Source organism: Rhinoraja longicauda, chromosome 2 (genome assembly GCF_053455715.1).
Source record: "Rhinoraja longicauda isolate Sanriku21f chromosome 2, sRhiLon1.1, whole genome shotgun sequence".
Lineage (NCBI taxonomy): Eukaryota > Metazoa > Chordata > Chondrichthyes > Rajiformes > Arhynchobatidae > Rhinoraja > Rhinoraja longicauda.
Genome location: NC_135954.1, coordinates 95,391,246 through 95,412,209, shown reverse-complemented (window position 1 = coordinate 95,412,209; position 20,964 = coordinate 95,391,246). Strand labels below are relative to the sequence as shown.

The window sequence follows — 20,964 nt, the reverse complement described above, 5'->3', positions numbered from 1 at the left end:
TGCCATCTATTAAATTAGAGAGAATTCCCTGCAGTGAATTTTGGTCTCGAGCAGAAAGAGTGTTTATTGTAGGGCAGCCAATGGCTGCAACAATCAATCTGCCAAGTCAATTTTTGCGTGTCTCAGGAATGTTGGAAACAAGTCATGTGAGGGATGGATGTCGCTGGGATTGCATCTGAATCAGATGATCCGGAGATCCTCCGCAGGTCGGGCAGCATCTGCGATTGCCGGAATCAAAAGTGAATCTTTCTGATGCCTGATTCCCTTTCATCAACGCAACGGTGGCGCTGCGGTAAAGTTGCTGCCTCACAGCATCAGACACCTGGGGCTGATCCTGACCACGGGTGCTGTCTGCACAGAGTTTTTACGTTCTCCCCTTGACCTGCGTGGGTTTTCTCTGGGCGCTTCAGTCTCCTCCCACAAAAATTGGAAATTGTCCCTAGCGTGTGGGATAGTGTTCGTCGGCGGGGCTCAGTGATCGGTCAAAGGGTCACAGGGAGAACGTATATACTCCATGCAGACAGCACCCATAGTAAGGATCGAACCCGGGTCTCCGGCGCTGTAAGGCCACAGCTCTACCGCTGCGCCACAGTGCCACCCCTACGCTTTGAAATCAGAAGAACCTCAGAGGGGAATACAATCTCAAAATATGGGACTGCCATCAGCACAAATTGAGCATCAAGTCCAGCATGCAGTGGGGTTGAATTAGGGTCCACAAGCCATTTCCTTCACATGGAAAAGGAATGGTTGAATTGTGATGTTGGATAACATGACATCATGTGAATTATATTCATTTTAACCTTGTGGCACTGCCTGTATGTGGTACGCATCTATACAATTCCATAGCTCCCTGAAAAAGCCAACACAAGTAGATAGGCTGGTAAACAAGGCATACGGCATGCTTCATGAGTTATCAGTCATAGGGGCAGAATTAGGCCATTCAGCCCATGGAGTCTTCTCTTCTATTGAATCAGGGCTGATCTATCTTTGTCTTTCAACCCCATTCTCTTCCGTCTGAACAAGGGTCTCGACCCGAAATGTCACCCATTCCTTGTCTCCAGAGAGTTACTCCAGCATTTTGTGTCTATCTTCGGTGTATAAGCAGCATCTGCAGTTCCTTCCTACACATGTAATGTTTTGCATTTATCCTTGCCTTGGCAGTGGAGAAGGCCGAGGATGGACAGGTCAGGTCAATAGACAATAGACAATAGACAATAGGTGCAGGAGGAGGCCATTCGGCCCTTTGAGCCAGCACCGCCATTCAATGTGATCATGGCTGATCATTCTCAATCAGTACCCCGTTCCTGCCTTCTCCCCATACCCCCTGACTCCGCTATCCTTAAGAGCTCTATCTAGCTCTCTCTTGAGCTAGTGTGGGAATGGGGGAGAGGAGATGAAATGGCTTCCAACCGGGAGCTCAAGATTGTCACCGCAGACAGAGCGCAAGTGTTTGGTAAAGCAGTGACCTAGGACTCCTCAGGCACTGAAATTCCTCTGATAAATCTCATTAGCCTTCTCTCCTCCTTCAAGATGCAGCTGAAAACTTTAATCCCTCAGCCTACTTTTAACCATCAGTTGCAGCATCCTCCTATGTGACTGAGGTGAATTAAGTGCTTTGGCATGTTTTACCATGGCTCAGCTCGGTACAAATATGAGATGAAAGGTTGCCCACCTGAAGCATTGACCTCTGATGCAGGATTTCGATCCAAATCAACGACCATTCTTTTGCCTCTACTGCTTGACCCACCAAGACCAGAAGACCATAATACATCGGAGCAGAATTGGGCCATTTGGCCTGTTGAGTCTGGCTCCACCATTTGGTCTTGAGACGTTAGATGTTGGAAGTACAGTGTAGGAACAGGCCCTTCGGCCCACCAAGTTCATGCAAACCAGCGATCACCCCATACACAGCACTGTCCTACACACTGGGAAAACGTACAATTTACAGAAGCCAATTAACCTACAAGCCTATACATCTTTGGAATGTAGGGGAAAACTGTAGCACCCAGGGGTCACAGGGAGAACGTGCAAACACCGTACAGACAGCAGCCACAGTTAGGATCGAACCCGGGTCTCTGGCGCTGTCAAGGGGCAATTCCACAGTTGCACTACTGTGCCACTCATGACTGATCAATTTTTCCTTCTCAACCCCATTCTCCTTTCTCCCCATACCTTTGATGTCCTGAGTTCTTAGCACTGAGTTCTTCCAGTAGTTTATTGGATCCAGTCCAGAAAAGTCCCCGATCCATTTCCTCCAGAGATGTTGCCTGAGCCGCTGAGTTACTCCAGCACTTTGTGTCTATCTTTGATTTCAACCAGCATCTTCAGTTCCTTTTCATCGCAGCTTATTTTTTTGCTCCTGATTCTGCAATCTCTTGTGTCTCCTGAAGCATTAACTCTATTTCCTCCAGTTAAAATTCTGCCAGACCAGCTGTATATTTTCAACGCTGTCTTTTAAATCTAATTGAACGGTGCTCTCAGATAATGGAATGATGTTTAAAACTATGCAGTCATGGAAAATGGGTGTTACTTGTAGCAGCACCACAGTTTCTGGGGCATTTAGGGAAAACAATGTGACTTATGAACCCAACCTCTGAGGATAGCGGTATTGCTGCTGCCTCATAGCGCCAGAGACCCGTCTTTGATCCTGACTACTTGTATTGTCTGTATGGAGTTTGTACGTTCTCCCTGTGACGTGCATGGGTTTTCTCCGGGTGCTCCGGTTTCCTCCCACATTCCAAAGACGTACAGCTTTGTAGGCTAATTGGCTTCGTATAAATGTAAATTGTCCCTAGTGTGTGTGGGATAGTGTTAGTGCATGGGGGTCGCTGGTCGGCGTGGATTTGGCGGGTCAAAGGGCCTGTTTCCACGCTGTATCTCCAAACTAAACTAAAGTAAAGAAAGCGTAAAATGCATCACAAGTCTCTTAGCCAGCGTTCAACTCCACAGCCGGATAAAGTAAGACCTAGAGTCCATAAGCCCGAAAGCAGGCCCTTCGGCCCAACTTATCCATGCCGTCGAAGACACCGATCTGAGCTAAAAAAGACAGGAAGTGCTGCAGTATCTCAGAGGGTCAGGCATTAGTTCTGGAGAACAATGCACCAATTTTGTAAACCATCTTCTGCAGTTCCTTGTATCACCAATCTGAGGTACTCCCATTTGCCTACATTTGGCCTACATCCCTCTCAAACTATCCTATTCATGTACATGCCCAAATATCTTTTAACTGTTGAAACAAGAAACTGCAGAAGCTGGTCTACTATGGAAAGATGTTGGAGTAACTCAGCGGGTCAGGCAGCATCCCTGGAGAACATGGATAGGCGAAATAGGGTCTCAACCTAAAACATCATCTATCTATGTTCTCCAGGGTTTCTGCCTGACCCTCTGTGTTACTCCACCATTTTGTGTCTTATCTTTTAACTGTTATTATTATACCCACTTCAACCAGCTCATTCCATATATGCACCACCATCCATTTGAAAAAGTTGCCCCTTAGCTTTCTAATAAATCTTTCTCTTCTCACCTTAAACCTCTGCCCTTTAGTTCTCGATTCCTCTACCCTGGGAAAAGGACTGTGTGCATTCACCCTACCTATGCCTCAAAAGGATGGACAATTTCCTTCCCTGAAGTACATATATGAGCAAAGGTGTGTATTATACAGCAATCCTCGTAGCTTCACGGGCATAAATATGTGGAGGCGTGGCTGTGTTCTGCAGCTGCGGCTCACTGGCAGTCTCTCCGTTTTTTTGTTTTTTTTTTGTCATTGTCGTTGTTAAATGTACGTTTTGTTTTATTTTTAATTCTGTGTATGTAGGGGGGTGGTGGGGGGGTTGGGGGAAACCTTTTTTTCAAATCTCCTCCTCAACGGAGATGCGACCTTTACCGTGTCGTATCTCCGTTCGCGCTACGGCCTAACATCGTGGAGTCGGCGGCCTCCAGCTGGGATCGACCTCAAAGACTCCGGTCGCAGGGCCTGGACTTACCATCTCGGAGGCTTCGGCCGTGGGCCCTGCAGACCGCAACATCGGGAGCTCGCAGGTCCCTGGCTGGCGACCGGCTTTTGGGAGCTCCAGCCGTAGCAGCTTCGACCGCCCCGAAGCGCGAGGTACGATCAACCCGCCCGCAGGCCCTTCATCGCCCTGCGTGGCCCGGCCGCAGCACTTTACATCGCCCGGTGGGGGCTCAGGACTTTCATCGCCCTGCTTGGCTCGGCCGCAGCACTTTCCATCGCCCGGTGGGGGCTCAGGACTTTTATCGGCCTGCTCGGCTCGGTCCTGGGACTTTCCATCGCCCGGTGGGGGCTTCAAAAAGTTGGGAGCCTCGATCACCTCGTGGCACCACGGGAGAAGAATGAGGAGGAGATAAGACTTTGCCTTCCATCACAGTGAGGGTATGCCTAGAGCAATCACTGTGATGGCTGTTTTGTGTAAAAAATTATATCTGTGTGTCTTGTGCTTTTTAATGTCTGCTGCCGGACCCTGACGTGAGAGGACGCTGGCGTTGAGTATTCGCCGCTTTTCCGTCAGGATAGTTTGTTTGTTTGTTTCTATGTTAATTGTTTTTGTAAAGCGCTTTGAGCATGTGATAAGGCGCTATATAAAATAAATGGATTATTATTATTATTATTATTATATATATATTTTTTAAAATAAATTTAATGGAGCTTAAATTCTCAGCCCCTGTGGTAATGGGGTAATATACGAGGAGGTTTGATGGCTCTGGGCTTGGAGTTTGGAAGGATGAGGGAGAATCTTATTGAAACCTACTGAGGAATGGAGGGCTAGATAAAATGAATATGGAGAGGATGTTCCCAGTCGTGTGAAGGTGAGGAAGAATTTAACTAACCAGAGGGTGGTGAATCTGTGGAATTCATTGCCACAGATGGTGGTGGAGGCCAAGTCATTGGATATTTTTAAAACGGAGATTGATGGGTTCTTGATTAGTAAGGGCGTCAAAGGTTATGGTGAGAAGGCAGGAGAATGGGGTTGAGAGGGAAAGATAGATCAGCCATGATCAAATGGTGGAGCAGACTCGATAGGCCCAGTGGTCGAATTCTGCTCCTATGTCTCATGGTCTTATGACTCAAAACTCATCTTTAGTTTGATCCTCTGAAAACAACCATGACAGCCAATGGAAAATATTTAAAGCAGGTATTTAAAATTTACTTTAGCAACAAGGGCAGCACAGTGGCACAGTGGTAGAGATGTTGCCTCACAGAGCCAGGAACCCAGTTTTGATCCTGACTTTGGGTGCTGTCTGTACGGAGTTTGTATGTTCTTCCCTGACTGCTTGGATTTCCCCCGAGTGCTCCAGTTTCCTCCCACACTCCAAATATGTGCAGGTTTGTAGGTTAATTGGCTTAGGGAAAGATTGTAAATTGTCCCTAGTGTGTAAGATAGTGCTAGTCACTGGTCGGCACAGACTCAGTGGGCTTGTTTCTGCACTGTATCTCTAAACTAAACTAACCTGATGAAACCATGCCACAAATGGTACAACAAATTTAATTCTACTACCAACTGGCAAAGCGATTCGATTTGCCTCAGCACTGATGTCATAAATTCATGTTATCGGAGCAGAATTAGACCATTCGGCCCATCAAGTCTCCTCCGCCATTCAATCATGGCTGATCTATCTTTTCCTCGCAACCCCATTCTCCTGCCTTCTCCCCATAACCCCTGACACCCGTACTAATCAAGAATCTGTCAAAATCCGCATTAACATTTCCAACGACTTGGCCTCCACAGATTCACCACCCTCTGACTACATAAACAAATTCCTCCTCATCTCCTTTCTAAAGGTACATCCTTTTATTCTGAGGATGTGCTCTCTGGTTCTATACTCTCCCACATCCTCTGGACAGGAAACATCCTCTCCACATCCACGCTATCCAGGCCTTTCACTGTTCAGTTAAATCAATGTATTTATTCTTTGCATGGTAACTGATGTGGCACCAGATAAATACTTGCAAATGATACACTATCACAGTGGCATTCATCTCTTGGGTCTGAACAATCCACCCCCCCCCCCCCCCCCCCCCCCCCCCCCCGGTACACATGCTCTACACATTTTGTTCTGCTCCCTCACACCAAAATTAGATTCACCCAAATGAAGGAAGATCAATACTCAATTAAAAACGTGTAATATTAACCTCTGTAATAAATAAATATTGAACCTGGATTAATCGAAGTCTGCAGCGTGAGCAACAAACAAGGTAATTGTCAGCAACATTAAGTTTTCCAATTTTCTCCCTTCCTCCAACTGTGTTAAACATTGTCAATAAATTCCAAAGCAAGTCATTAAATGAATATTAATACTGCCAGCAGTACTTGGGCTCCCTCGCACACATGTTGCAACCTGCCAAGCTCGGGTAAACCTGGTGGATCTTTCAGGTTTATGCTCAACAGCAGAAACAGCATTCTCTAGACAGAATGTGGTGACCTCTTGCATCCACTGGACTCAATATGGACAATTGATGTCTTATTTGCATGTTTAGAAAGAGAGAGCGAGAATATAACTACCATGTCAGCACGTTGGTGCAGCAGTAGAGTTGCTGCTGATTTACAGCGCCAGAGACCCGGGTTCGATCCTGACCTTGGGCGCTGTCTGTACGGAGTTTGGACGTTCTCCCCGTGACATGCGTGGGTTTTTTCCGGGATCCCTGGTTTCCCCCCACACTCCAACAATGTACAGGTTTGTAGGTTAATTGGCTTGGTAAAATTGTAAATTGTCCCTAGTGTGTGAAGGATAATGTTAGCCCTCTCTCTCTGCCCCTCCCCCACACCAGTCGTCCTACTAGTTTCACTGTCGTCCTGCCGAATTTCACTCGTTGGTTTTACTCGCTGTCACCTTCTCTACAGCCAACAATGGACCATTGTGGGCTCCACCTTTCCTTGATCATCGTTGCTGGCTTTGATTTGTCCTTTTGAATTACCTTTCATTCGTTTGTTCTTTGTAACTCATCATACCTCTAGTTTTCCTCTCACCTGACTCAGTCCGAAGAAGGGACTCAACCCAAAATGTCACCTATTCCTTTTCTCCAGGGATGCTGCCTGACCCGCTGAGTTACTCCGGCATTTTGTGTCTATATTCAATAGACAGAGCTTAGTGAACACATAACCAATAGATGTGCAGCTAAAGGCTTTTCACTGCTACCACGTTCAGCTGCAAACAGTGATGGAGAATTAAAATGTATGGAACGATGTATGGTACAGCACAGGAACGGCTCTTTGGCCCACCGAGTCTGCGTCGACCAGCGATCCCCATACACTAACATTATCCTACACACACTGGGGACAATTTATAATTTTACCAAGCCAATTAACCTACAAACCTTTACGTCATTGGAGTGTGGGAGGACACCAGGGATCCCGGAGAAAACCCACACATGTCACGGAGAGAACGTACAAACTCTGTGCAGACAGCACCCGTAGTCAGGATCAATCCCGGGCCTCCGGCACTGTATAATGCAGCAACTCTGCCGCTGTACCAATGTGCTGACTTATGGTAGTTAAATTCTCTCTCTCTCTTTCTCGACATGCAAATAACGCATCAATTGTCCATATTGAGTTCAGTGGATCCCCACTGTGATGAACTGATTTCATCTGCCTGTACATAATCCATAGGATCCATAGACATGATCCATATCCCTCTATTCCCTGCACTGCCATGTGCCTATCTAAAACATGTGCCGTGCGAGGAGGGTCATGAGTCATACAGCTTAGAGGTGACCGCTGCATGGACCTTTGTGGCCTGCTGTAGCTGGAACTGTAAAATGGTGTCAACATGGCACCTCCTTCACTCCACTCCACTCTGTGGGCTGTTCTGAACATTCTGCATTCACTGGGGGATTGTGCTCACCTACGGGGTTAGTATTGCTGAGCTGCATGCACAAAATAAAAATTAATATCACTGTACCTTGGTACATGTGATAATAAAGAAACCATTGAACCATTGACCACACAACATTCTAACTGCTGTGCTGTGACCTGTACTGTTCAAGCCAAGCTCTTTCAGTAGTTACAACACTGGTATCCATCCAGAGACAACTGCAATGCAGAAAACTGCAGATGCTGGAATCCTGAGCAAAAAGCAAATTGCTGGAGGAACTCAATGGGTCAGGCAGCATCTGTAGAGGGAAATGGACACATAACGTTGCAGGTCAGGACCCTTCTTCAGACTGAATGATCTCAACCCGGAACACTGCCTGTGTATTTCTCTCCACAGATGCTGCCTGTCCCACTGAGTTCCTCCAGCACTCAGAAAAGAAAATATGCCACTGGTTCAAGAAGGTGGCTTCACAAGGACATTATCTTCTCAAGGGCCAATTAGGGATGGTCAATAAACGCTGGTCTTGCCAGCAAAATCCAGAAACGTGAATGAATAAATACTTGTCAGAAAATACATTGGATTAAATGTAGAAACAAGGACCTGTAGATGCTGGTTTACAAAAAAAAGGACACAAAGTGCTGGAGTAACTCAGCAGGCCAGACAACACCTCTGGAGAACGTGGGTAGGTAATGTTTTGGGTTGGGTCCCTTCTCATTTCTTGGCTCCTATATTTTATGGACAATAACGTTTATCTTCATGCATTTTCCTGAAAACCTCTTAATAAATCAACAGTAGTCTTGCCACAGGTGCATCTGAATTGTTAAGTGTTCCCAACATTTTCAGATTTGCCCGTGTGTTGAGTTGTAGGGGCAAAGATTAAATGAGATGTGCGAGGCAAGTTTTTTTTTCACACAGTGGTGGTTTAGTTTAGATTAGTTTAGCTTAGACATACAGTAGGGGAAACAAGCCCTTTGGCACACCGAATCAGCACCAACCAAAGATCACCCGCACGCTAGTTTTATCCCACATGTTTTATCCTGCACGATAATTGGACAATTTACAGAGGCCAATTAACCTGCAGGTCTTTTGAATGTGGGAGGAAACCGGGGCACCCAGAGAAAACCCATGTGGTCACAGGGAGAACGTACAAACTCCATGCAGACAGCACCTGTAGTCAGGATTGAACCCGGGTCTCTGGCAATGGAAGGCAGCAACTCGACTGTTGCGCTACTGTGCCGGCCATTGGGTGGGTGCCTTGAATACACAGTCAGGGATGATGGTGGAGGCAGATACAAAATTATCATCTGTCGTTAAGAGGCTTTTGGATAGGCAGGAATATATGCAGGGAATACATCATGTGCAGGCAGAGGAGATGAACTTGGCATTATATTGGGTATGGACATTATGGGCCGAATGCCCTGTTCCTTTGCTGTACTGTTCTATGTTCTATGTATATTCCCAGGTTCTGCAGTTTATTTTCCGTTAATTTTCATTTACTGGGGGTCCTGCCTTGCTTGGTTCATGTCCCTCTGACCTCTGCCAACGTCGCACCTGCCACTCGATAGTCCTACCTACACCTTCTCCCCAGCCCTGGGGGACCTCCGTCCGTTTCCACGCTACTGTTTCTAAAGGCTTCTTGCTTGTTTCCCCACCGCAGAAGGCACTGCTGGAGATTACATGACCCTTTCGACCCGAGAGCGCAATATCGCACGCGTGCCCCAAGCGACTATCTTTAATCCCGCGAAAGATTGGCTATTGGCGGCAATAACAGTCGAGGTCCATCCCAACGGGGATCCACTGAACTCAATAAGGACAATTGATGTGTTATTTCCATGTCGAGAAAAAGGGAGAGAGAAAATAACTACCGTAAATCAAGCCTGTCCATGTTCTCCAGAGATGCTGCCTGCCCGCTGAGTTACTCCAGCACTTTGTCATCGAGTCATACAATATGGAAACAGGCCCTTCGGCTCAACTGCTTTTCGAAGCTTTTCAATGGCCTTTTGTTTCCAGATCAGTAAGATTATTGCCATATATAACTGCAATAGAAACAGCCCACTGAGCCTATAGGCAAGAGTCGCCAGGTTTTAGCGCCATTTCACAGATTTGGAGGGATATGGATCACTTGCAGGCATATCCGATCAGTTCAGCGAAGCGTGATGCTCGGCACAGATATTGTGGGCCAAAGAGCCCGTTCCTGTGCTGTACTGTTTCTATGTTGCCCATGCCGACCAAGGTGCCCCATCTACTCTAGTCCCACCTGCCTATGTTTGGCCCATATCCCTCTAAACCTTTCCAATCCATGTCCCCATTTAACTTCCTTCACATTTTGTTACAGTACATGCCTCAACTACCCCCTCTGGCAGCTCGTTCCATGTACCCACCACCCCGAGTGTCTTGTTTTTCTTATAAATCTCTAAACTAAACCCCTATCCGTGTTCTCCAGAAATCCTGTCTGATCCGCTGAGTTACTCCAGGAGTTTGTGTCTTTTTTTGGGGTAAATAAGCATCTGCAGTTCCTCACGTCAAGTGTTCTTGGAATAAACCAAGCAGATTTTAGCCATCTAAAAATCCCACTAATAATCCTACTGCCTAATAATCCCATCGAAGGTGAAAGATCTCAGTAAACGTCGCAATATATAGCGCGAATCCAAAAGGTGGTGAGTATTTCACGGCGTAAACCGACCCCATTGGGAAGGAGTCATTCAAAAATGTATTTCAACTCACAATATAGAAAGCAATTGCCCATGAAAGCGGCCGTACACACGGCATGGTGCGAATGGACAAATCTATATACAGTATCTCCCAATTATTGCTTAAAACCAAATCGTTGAGAATGAACTGCTGGTGTTTTGCGTTGAATAATTCCCCCCCAGATCCCCTTCCATCTCCCTAGTAATTAACGATAGCAGGGCATCTGGGCTGTGTGTAGTTTTCCCCCCGGTGTGCTGTTGATAAATTAAACGGTCTTGCGTGGAATCTCTTCATTCACGGCATGGGGAAGGCAGAAGTCCGCTGTACTCCCGAATGTACAAAGACTGTCGGGGCTATCTTGATACCGGTGAGAGACTGTGATCCCCCCTCACAGACTCAGGAGGTCTCTCCCTTCAGATGAGCTGATTTAAAAACGGCAGCCACTGATTTACCTCGGCGCGGAAAGCATCGCTCAACCTCAATCAACGGCCAGGGGGGAGTTCTGAAGAAAGCAAACTCCCAGCCCCACAACCCCGTTCCGTTTGAACACATGTTGTTTATGGGTAAGTGTTGTTTTCGGACATAAAACTAGTCCCACCTGCTCGCTGGAGTGAATCTCAAAATGCAGAAACTGCCCACTGCCCATTTTAACGTTGGGTGTGAAGTTTAAAACATTTACCTCACAAAAAAAAACACTTCCTCACCTTAAGCTTCCCAATGCAGTTGGCAATACCAATAGAGCTAACAGATAGCTCAATACTCCAGCATTTTCATCATCATCATCATCATCATATATATACAGCCGGAAACAGGCCTTTTCGGCCCTCCAAGTCCGTGCCGCCCAGTGATCCCCGCACATTAACACTATCCTACACCCACTAGGGACAATTTTTACATTTACCCAGCCAATTAACCTACATACCTGTACGTCTTTGGAGTATTTTAATGGCATTTTAATGGCAGCACGTTTCTAAATGCACAAAGTAGCAACCTCAAAAAATAATTCGAAGCTAAATTGGCAAACGAGTGGGGATTTAAGGAGTGGGATTCAAGGAATTGAGGGAATGGGGGTTGTGCTTTGGTTGGTTGGGGTTCAAAGCAAAAGAGGTACCGATTTTCTAAGCAAAATTGGGTAAAGGCATCGAAATTAATAGTTTCCGTTTGTTTAGTTTGGAAACAATCCCTTCGGCCTGACCTGCTGAGTTGCTCCAGCCATTTGTATCTTTGGACCACATATGGTGCAAACTTAATTGTATTTGGCGAAGTAATGGAGAAACACCTTCTTCAATTCTTGACCTACATGTGTTGTTTAGTTCAGAGATACATAATGGTACAAGCTCACGCAAACCATTGATCACCCGTGCACACGAGTTCTATGTTATCCCATTTCGCGTCCACTCCCTTCACACAAGGGACATTCTTTTTGGTTTTCAGGGGTCAATTAATCAACTGACCTGCAGGAAACCGGAACAACCGGAGGAAACCCACACGGTCACAGGGAGAACGTGCAAACTCAATACAGACCATCTGAGGTCAGGATCCAATCTGGGTCTCAGCGGTTCTGAGGCAGCAACTCTCCCAGCTGCAACATTGTGCCGCCTTGCAGAGCACGGATGCAAGGGACAGAATGGTTTCATTCTTCGTCGTGTGATGCTATCGTTGCCTTTCATTTGCAAGCAAAATACAACGTGCTGGAGGATCTCAGCGGGCCATGTATGCACCATGTGTGGAGCGAATAGACAGGCGGCGTTTCGGATGAGTCTGGACCCTTCCATGGATTTGTAAACTTGGATTGAAGGGTTTCGGCCCCAGTGGGAAGTAACGCAATCCCTGCTAAACGTAGAAAATAGGTGCAGGAGTAGGCCATTCGGCCCTTCGAGCCTGCACCGCCATTCAATATGAACATGGCTGATCATCCAGCTCAGTAACCTGTACCTGCCTTCTCTCCATACCCCCTGATCGCTTTAGCCACAAGGACCACATCTAACTCCCTTTAAATATAGCCAATGAACTGGCCTCAACTACCTTCTGTGGCAGAAAATTCCACAGACTCACCACTCTGTGTGAAAAAATGTTTTCTCATCTCGGTCCTAAAAGACTTCCCCCTTATCCTTAAGCTGTGACCCCTGGTTCTGGACTCCCCCAACATCGGGAACAATCTTCCCGCATCTAGCCTCTCCAAACCCTTAGATCCCCCCTCAGTCTTCTAAATTCCAGCGAGTACAAGCCTAGGCGGCACGGACTTGGAGGGCCGAAAAGGCCTGTTTCCGGCTGTAGATATATGATATGATAGTCTATCCAGTCTTTCTTCATATGAAAGTCCCGCCATCCCAGGGATCAATCTGGTGAACCTTCTCTGTACTCCCTCTAAGGCAAGAACGTCTTTCCTCAGATTAGGAGACCAAAACTGCACACAATACTCCAGGTGCGGTCTCACCAATGCCCTGTACAACTGCAGTAGAACCTCCCTGCTCCTAAACTCAAATCCTCTTGCTATGAATGCCAACATACCATTCGTTTTCTTCACTGCCTGCTGCACCTGCACGCTTGCTTTCAATGACTGGTGCACCATGGCACCCAGGTCACGTTGCATCTCCCCTTCTCCTAATCGGTCACCATTCAGGTAATACTCTGCTTTCCTGTTCTTGCCGCCAAAGTGGATAACCTCACATTTATCCACATTATATTGCATCTGCCATGCATTTGCCCACTCGCCTAATCTATCCAAGTCACTCTGCAGCCTCCTAGCATCCTCCTCGCAGCTAGCACTGCCACCCAGCTTCGTGTCATCCGCAAACTTAGAGATGTTGCATTCAATTCCCTCGTCCAAATCATTAATATACACTGTAAATAACTGGGGTCCCAGCACTGAGCCTTGCGGTACCCCACTAGTCACTACCTGCCATTCCGAAAAGGACCCGTTTATTCCTACTGCTAGTTGGGTGCGGGACTGAACCTATTGGTGGAAATGCCAATACTCCAACTACAATCAGTCCGAAGAAGAGTCCTATCTGTCACCTGAAAGCAAAACATGTTGTCGCCTGGCCATTCCCTCAGCAGATGCTGACTGACCCGCTGAGTTACTCCAACATTTTGTGGGCAGGTGGGACTAGTGTAGATGTTGGTTGGTGTGCGCAAATTGGGCCAAATGGCCTGTTTCAGCGCAGTATGACTCTACAACAATGTGTATTTGATTCAAAATTCCAGCATCTGCAGTTCCTTGCGTGTCCAATATCCCAAACAATGTTTGTTCTTTCACACTATTCACTATTCCACCTCAGCTGAACACATAGCATCTCCGGAGAAAAGGATTAGAAAAAAGATTATTCCTTTTCTCCAGAGATGCTGTCCGACCCGCTGCTTTACTGCAGCGTTTTGTTCTATCTTAAGAAGAACATATAACAAGAGTCGGGCCCCGACCCGAAACGCCTTCTGTCCATTTCCCTCCACAGATGCTGTCCGACCCGTTGAGTTCCATCTGCAGTTTATGTTTTGCTGCAAATAACTAAAGCTGTTTTTTAAAATGTTATAACACGTAGATCTGTAGTGACTAAGTAATTTTCAATTACTGCCAAACAACCTTTGGCACTGGAATTAAGGTGTCAAAGTATAAACTCTAGTTCTTTCTGGTTTCTGTTATTGCTGGATATTTCTAAAATAAAATACATCATGTCTATTCGTTTAGTGCGGGTGTCAGAGGTTATAGAGAGAAGGCAGGAGAATGGGGTAAGGAGGGAGAGATATATCAGCAATGATTGAATGGCGGAGTAGACTTGATGGGCCGAATGGCCTAATTCTGCACCTACCACTTGTGATCTTATTTGTTATGGCTAGAAGAATGTTATTTGCACCAATAAACCCGAGGCGATGTCCATATGCATATCGCGGACCATGTCCATTGTCAATCTTCAAAGTCTCTCTGCTTTTCCATACATGATTTGGCATTGAAATAACTATTGGAATTTCCACTTACAATTTCAGATCCTGACTGCCCCAGAAACAACTCTTACAATTGGGCACGGAGGGGAACGCTTGTTTGCCCTGTTCACACGCATGTCACAAACACCAGGTCAACGGAGCAAATTGGTTTTTCTAATTGCCACAACATTCCAACGCAACATCGCACAAAACGCGAGACGCGGACACGTTCATGGTGTGACCATGGTCTCCATTCACCCCCCTGCCCTACGGGACCTCCGCAGCCCATTTAAATCCATATCCCACCTCCAAGGCGCTCATCTCTGGGCGCTCATGTGCCAATGGGTACCATCTTCCGGCCGGTCCTGTAGGGTTAGTATTTAGTACTATTCTCCGAGTCCACTCGATTGCCCCATCTTTTAGGCATGCACACACACATACACATAACCTCAAGATAGTCTTTCACCAGAAAACATAGAAACATAGGTGCATGAGAAGGCCATTTGGCCCTTCGAGCCAGTACCGCCATTCATTGTGATCATGGCTGATCATCCACAATCAGTAACCCTTCTCCCCAAAACAAAACATTCTGTGAACAGGTCAAGCCTTCTCTACTCCCCGAAACACTAGAATTGGAGGGAGAACACGGCCGTTCCCTCATGTAAAACGCAAGAGATCGCCGAGAGTTTCGCCCGCGTGTATATAGAGATGGCTTCCAGACCAAGGATCGAGAGTATCCAACTTTCGCCCACGTTAGCAACAAAAAATAAATAAATAAATGAGGTCCCGAAATCAAATCCGTTCAAAGTTGACTCTCACCCAAGAAAGAGGAAGGGTGATTAAAGAGAATTACCTTCTGGGAACGATACGTACAATTTTGCTCACCGGGATGCTGGATTTAGTGATCACCTTCTGGTGTGTCGCTATCATCACTGATGCGGAGAGAGAAAGGGGCTCCGGCTTCACGAGGAAAGCCTGCTCACTTAGATCATTCCCCCAGCAACAAAAAAAACAAAAAAAACACGTTGCCCCGAGCCCCGAGCGAGGCACAAACTGCAAGCGCCAGTGGGTCTCTCTTGTCACCCGGAACGTTTCAACCGATTTTGCTTTTCGCGTGGAAACACATCTGACAATTATGTAATGGTTCAAGTCCCTCCACCGACTCAGCCTTGTTCACGGGAGGTGCGGCGAGCTCAGTTTCTCAACAGCCACGTGCACAGTCGAAACTAGAGGGGAGGTGCTCCTCTTCGGGGGGGGGGGGGGAGGAAAAGTTGCATTATTTTTGTTGCATCTCACGATCCTGATTCTGTGAGTGTGAGATTGTGTGTGTGTGTGTGTGTGTGTGGAGTGTGTGTGTTGGTGTGTGTTGGTGTGTGTGTTGTGATATGAAATATCTACTGGTGCCAGTTCTTTTACAGCCCCTGCAGTGGACGATTCTTTAATCAGCGTTAATACGGTGCGGTCGTACATCACTGGTTATTATTTATACCAGCTCATCCACGAGTCGTAAATTAACCACTCTCCCAGGCTAGCTCCGAGAGGGAGAACGAGAGGGACCAAAAAAAACCCAACTGCTGTTTTAGCTACCGAGCAGTAAAGAACGGATTGCATGGTGTTAACGTGAAATAATATATATATATATTTTTAATGAAAACAAAACATACCGCAACCGAACTTGAATTTATATCACTCATTTAACGTGTCCCACTATGATTCACAGATGGGAATTCACACCAGCCTAAAGGCCGGCTCAACACCTGTGCTATGGGGGAACCCCCGAAAGACACTTGGGAAAGAGGTGGGTTTTTAAGGGAGAGGAGAGGTGGGAAGGAGGAGGGAAGGATCCCCTTCAGGGAAGATAGACACAAAGTGGTGGAGTAACTCAGCGGGTCAGGCAGCATCTCTGGAGAAAAAGGAATAGGTAACCTTTCACGTGGAGTCCCTTCTATTAGATGCAGGATGGATGTCAATGTTGAAGACTTGAAATGGGGATGGGCTCAAGGTAGGTATGAGGTTAGGTAGGTAGGAGAGGTAAGAGTATGAAGAAGGGTCCCGATCTGAAATATCGCCTGTTGATACCATAATACCATAATACCATAACCACAACACGTAGCAGAATTAGCCCATTCAGCCCATCGAGTCTACTCCAATATCCGATCGTGGCTGATCTATATTTCCCTCTCAACCCCATTCTCTTGTCTTCTCCCCAGAGCCTTTGACATCTTTACAAATCAAGAACCTATCACTCTCCTCTTTAAAAATACCTAATGACTTGGCCTCCACTGCCATCTATGGTGATGAATGCCACAGATTTACCACCCTCTGATTAATGAAATTCCTCCTCATATCCACCCTGAAAGTACGTCCTTTTATTCTGAGGCAGTGCCCTCTGGTTCTAGATTCTGCCTTTACTATATTCTATGTCCACTCTATCCAGGCCTTTCATTATCCAGTAGGTTTCAATGAGATCCCCTCTCCACAGATGCTGCCTGACCCGTCGAGTTCCTCAGCACGTTGTGTTCTGCACTAGCTATGGGATTACTTGAGAGGAATGAGACCCTGGAATTGATGGCTCGTTGCAAGAAAAGGAGTTGTTCTGGGGGTAGTACATGGGGTCACATTTTAGGTTGTGCTAATTTCTGTAAAGGTGGGTGTGAAGAACAGTTCTGACCTGAAATGGTGCCTGTCCTAATATCAATGGTTCAATGGTCCAACGGTCTTTTATTGTCACGTGTACCATTTAATGTACGGTGAAATTTGATTTATCATAGTCATACCAGAAAAAAAAAAGCAACAAGGCACACAACTACATAAAAGTTAACATAAACATCCAACACAGCGGCTCCCCCACATTCCTCACTGTGATGGAAGGCAATAAAGTCTTATTTTCTTTCCTCCTTAATAAGATGTGCTTATGTATAGTAATACTTGTACTAAACTGTGTGCAAAGAAAATTCACTGTACCTCAGTGAATGTGACTATAAAGTATCACTGATCCATTTCCTCCTGACCTGCTGAGTTACTGCAGCATTGTGTGTTGGGCAGCACAGTGGACTCTGGTAGAGTTGCTGCCTTACAGAACCAGAGACCCGGGTTTGAATCTGACTGCGGGTGCTATCTGTACTCAGTCTGTACGTTCTCCCTGTGACCACGTGCGTTTCCTCCCACACTCCAAAGACGTGCAGGTTTGCAAGATAATTGGCCTTAATAAAATTGTAAATTGTCTCTAGTGTGTAGGATAGTGCTAGTGTGCGGGATGATCGCTGGTCGGCATGGATTCAGTGGGCCGAAGGGCCTGTTTCCGCGCTGCATCTGAAGGCTAAAGTAAATCCTCACATCCTGGTGCCCTGTAAAGGTGGGAGAAGTGAGGAAGGTGAGCAGAACAACCGAATAGTTGGGTCTGTGGGTAACAGATGAACTGAACCAACTAAGTGGTAGGTGGAAAAAAACACACACAAAGTGCCAGAGTAACTCAGCGGGACAGGCAGCAACTCTGGAAAACATGGATCAGTTATGTTTCAGCTTGGGATCCTTCTTAGACCCGTCTGAAGAAGGGTCTCGACGCAAAACATCATCCATCCATGTTTTCCAGCGATGCTGCCTGACCCGCTGAGTTACTCCAGAGTGGAAATGACAATAGACAATAGATGCAGGTGGAGGCCATTCGGCCCTTCGAGCCAGCACCGCCATTCAATGTGATCATGGCTGATCATTCTCATGGTTGAGAACTTGGTTGAGAACTTCAAGTTCCTTGGAGTCAATATCATCACCTGTGTCTATCTAACAAGCTGCCTATCTAGGATCCTCCTCAACTGAGGTCATCTATTGTCGACCCTGACCTGTCCTGCTTTTGTTCACTTCCTGTTTTCATTTCCCCCACTCTTCCTACTTCAATCAGTCTGAAGAAAGGTCGTGACCCAAAATGTCATTTATCTATTTTCTCCAGAGATGCTGCCTGACCCACGGAGTTACTCCAACACTTTGTGTCTTTTTTTGTTTGGTAAATTAGCATTCGCATTTCTTTGTTTCAAAAGGTAGGTGATGTTACCAAGGTGGAGGGCACTGCCTTTCATGGAGGAGTACAAGATTGTATATACCCTATACACTCACGTCTGTGCAGTCACATTCAGCTGTAACCCCAAGTTTGCAGGTGGCACCACCGTGGTGGGAGGAACCACAAACAATGACAAGATGGTGTACAGGAAGGAGATAGAGAACTTAGTAACACGCTGCAGGACAACAACCACTTCCTCAGTGTCAGCAAGTCGAAGGAGTAAGTTATTGAGTTCAGGAAGGATGGGGGAATATATGCCATCATTGCCAAAGTGGAAATGGCTGAGAACTCCAAGTTCCTTGGAGTCAATATTATCAACAACCTGTCTTGAACCAAGCACTGAAGCAACAGCCAAGAAGGCACGTCAATGCCTCGACTTCCTCTGGACACTCAGGAAATCTTGCACGTCTCCAATGAATCTTACAAATTTCTACAGATGTACCATACAAAGCAAACTGTCGGGATGCATCGCAGTTTGGTTTGGGAACAGCTCTGCTCAAGTCCGCAAGAAAATGCAGAGTTGTGGATATTGCCCAGTCCATCGCACAGACCACATTCTCCATCAGTGCCTTCATGCTGCCTTGGAAAAACAGCCAACTTAATCAACGACTTGTCCCACTCTAGCCATTCCTCCTTCTTCCCGCTCCCATCGGTCAGAAGATGCAGAAGCTTAAAAGCACACACCACCAGACTCAGGAACAACTTCTTCCCCTCTGTTATCAGGCTTCTGAATGGTCCATCCATAGGTTAGGGTACCGTCCGATTCACTTCTACCCCATTGTGGACATTGGATCTTGTCTCTAGAACTGGTGCGCTACAAAGCTGAGAACTATATTCTGCATTCTGCACTTTTTGCCATTGATCTACCTGCGGTACTAGAGGAGAGGCACATAATGCTGGAGTAACTCAGCTGGTCAGGCAGCATATCTGGGGAAAAGAAATAGGTGATGTTTTGGGCTGGAACCCTTCTTCAGACTGAAAGATAGATGTGGGTGGAAGAGAACTGGAAGCGAGAAAAGGTCAGAACAAATCAAGGCCGGCAAAGATGACCTCAGGGATTTCCATGCTAATTTCACCACTAATTTCCATCCTGCAATTTCACCACTAATTTCCATCCTGCTCTTAAATACACGTGGACCATCTCCGACATCTCCCTACCTTTTCTGGATCTCACCATCTCCATCACAGGAAACAGACTAGTGACCGACATCTACTACAAACCTACTACTCCCATAGCTATCTTGACTACACTTCTTCCCACCCCGTTTCCTGTAAAAACTATCCCCTACAACCAATTCCTCCGTCTACGCCGCATCTGCGCCCAGGATGAGGTGTTTCACACTAGGGCATGAGATGTCCTCATCCTTTAGGAAACGGGGGTTCCACTCTTCCATTATAGATGAGGCTCTCACTAGGGCCTCCACTGTATCCTGCAGCTCCGCTCTTGCTCCCCCTCCCCCCATTCGTAACAAGGACAGAATCCCCCTTGTCCTCACCTTCCACCCCATCAGCCAGCGTATCCAACAAATTATCCTCCAACATTTCCGTCACCTCCAACGGGATCCCACTACTGGCCACATCTTCCCATCCCCACCCATTTCTGCTTTCTGCAGAGACTGTTCCCTCCGTAACTCCCTGGTCCATTCGTCCCTTCCTACCCAAACCACCCCCTTCCCAGGTACTTTCCCCGGCAACCGCAGGAGATGGAACACCTGTCCCTTTACCTCCCCCCTCGACTCCATCCAAGGACCCAAACAGTCTTTCCAGGTTCACCTGCACCTCCTCCAACCTCATCTATTGTATCCGCTGTTCCAGATGTCAACTTCTCTACATCGGTGAGACCAAACGCAGGCTCAGGGATCGTTTCGCTCAACACCTTCGTTCAGTCCGCCTTAACCAACCTGATCTCCCGGTGGCTCAGCACTTCAACTCCCCCTCCCACTCCCAGTCTGACCTTTCTGTCATGGGCCTCCTCCATTGTCATAGTGAGGCCCACCGCAAATTGGAGGAACAGCATCTCATATTTCGCTTGGGCAGTTTGCACCCCAGCGGTATGAACAGACTTCTCTAACTTCAGATAGTTCCTCTGTCCCTCTCTTTCAACTCCTCCTTCCCAGTTCTCCCACTGTCTTCTACTACATCCTATCTTTGTCCCGCTCCCTCCCTTGACATCAGTCTGAAGAAGGGGCTTGATCCGAAATGTCACCCATTCCTTCTCCCCTGAGATGCTGCCTGACTCACTGAGTTACTCCAGCATTTCGTGTCTACTTCAGGAAGGATGGAGTCCATAATGATTCAAGGTGGGCTGGGGGACTTGTGCTAATGAGAGGGATACAATGATGCACACACTGTAACTGGTAGGATGACTAAAGTGGGGGAGAGGGGAAGAGAAAGAAGGGCGGGAGGTGGGAATGGATGCAGGAGTTACTTGAAATTAGAGAAATCAATGTTCATACCACTGGGTTGTAAGCTGA

The 20,964-nt window shown here is 46.8% G+C and overlaps 1 protein-coding gene across 3 annotated transcripts in view; it reads right to left on the bottom strand.

Annotated features, from left to right (window-relative positions):
* Positions 1 to 20,964, bottom strand: part of dpp6a (dipeptidyl-peptidase 6a) — a 918,316-nt gene that overhangs the window by 739,395 nt on the left and 157,957 nt on the right. The window contains exon 1 of one of the 3 annotated variants that reach the window (XM_078424702.1): positions 15,310 to 15,633. The exons of the other annotated variants lie outside the window; for them this stretch is intronic. Coding sequence (XP_078280828.1) covers positions 15,310 to 15,366 — 57 coding nt within the window. The 5' untranslated portion in view covers positions 15,367 to 15,633. Of the gene's footprint in view, positions 1 to 15,309; positions 15,634 to 20,964 lie in introns of those variants that run through there. 3 annotated transcript variants of the gene reach the window in all.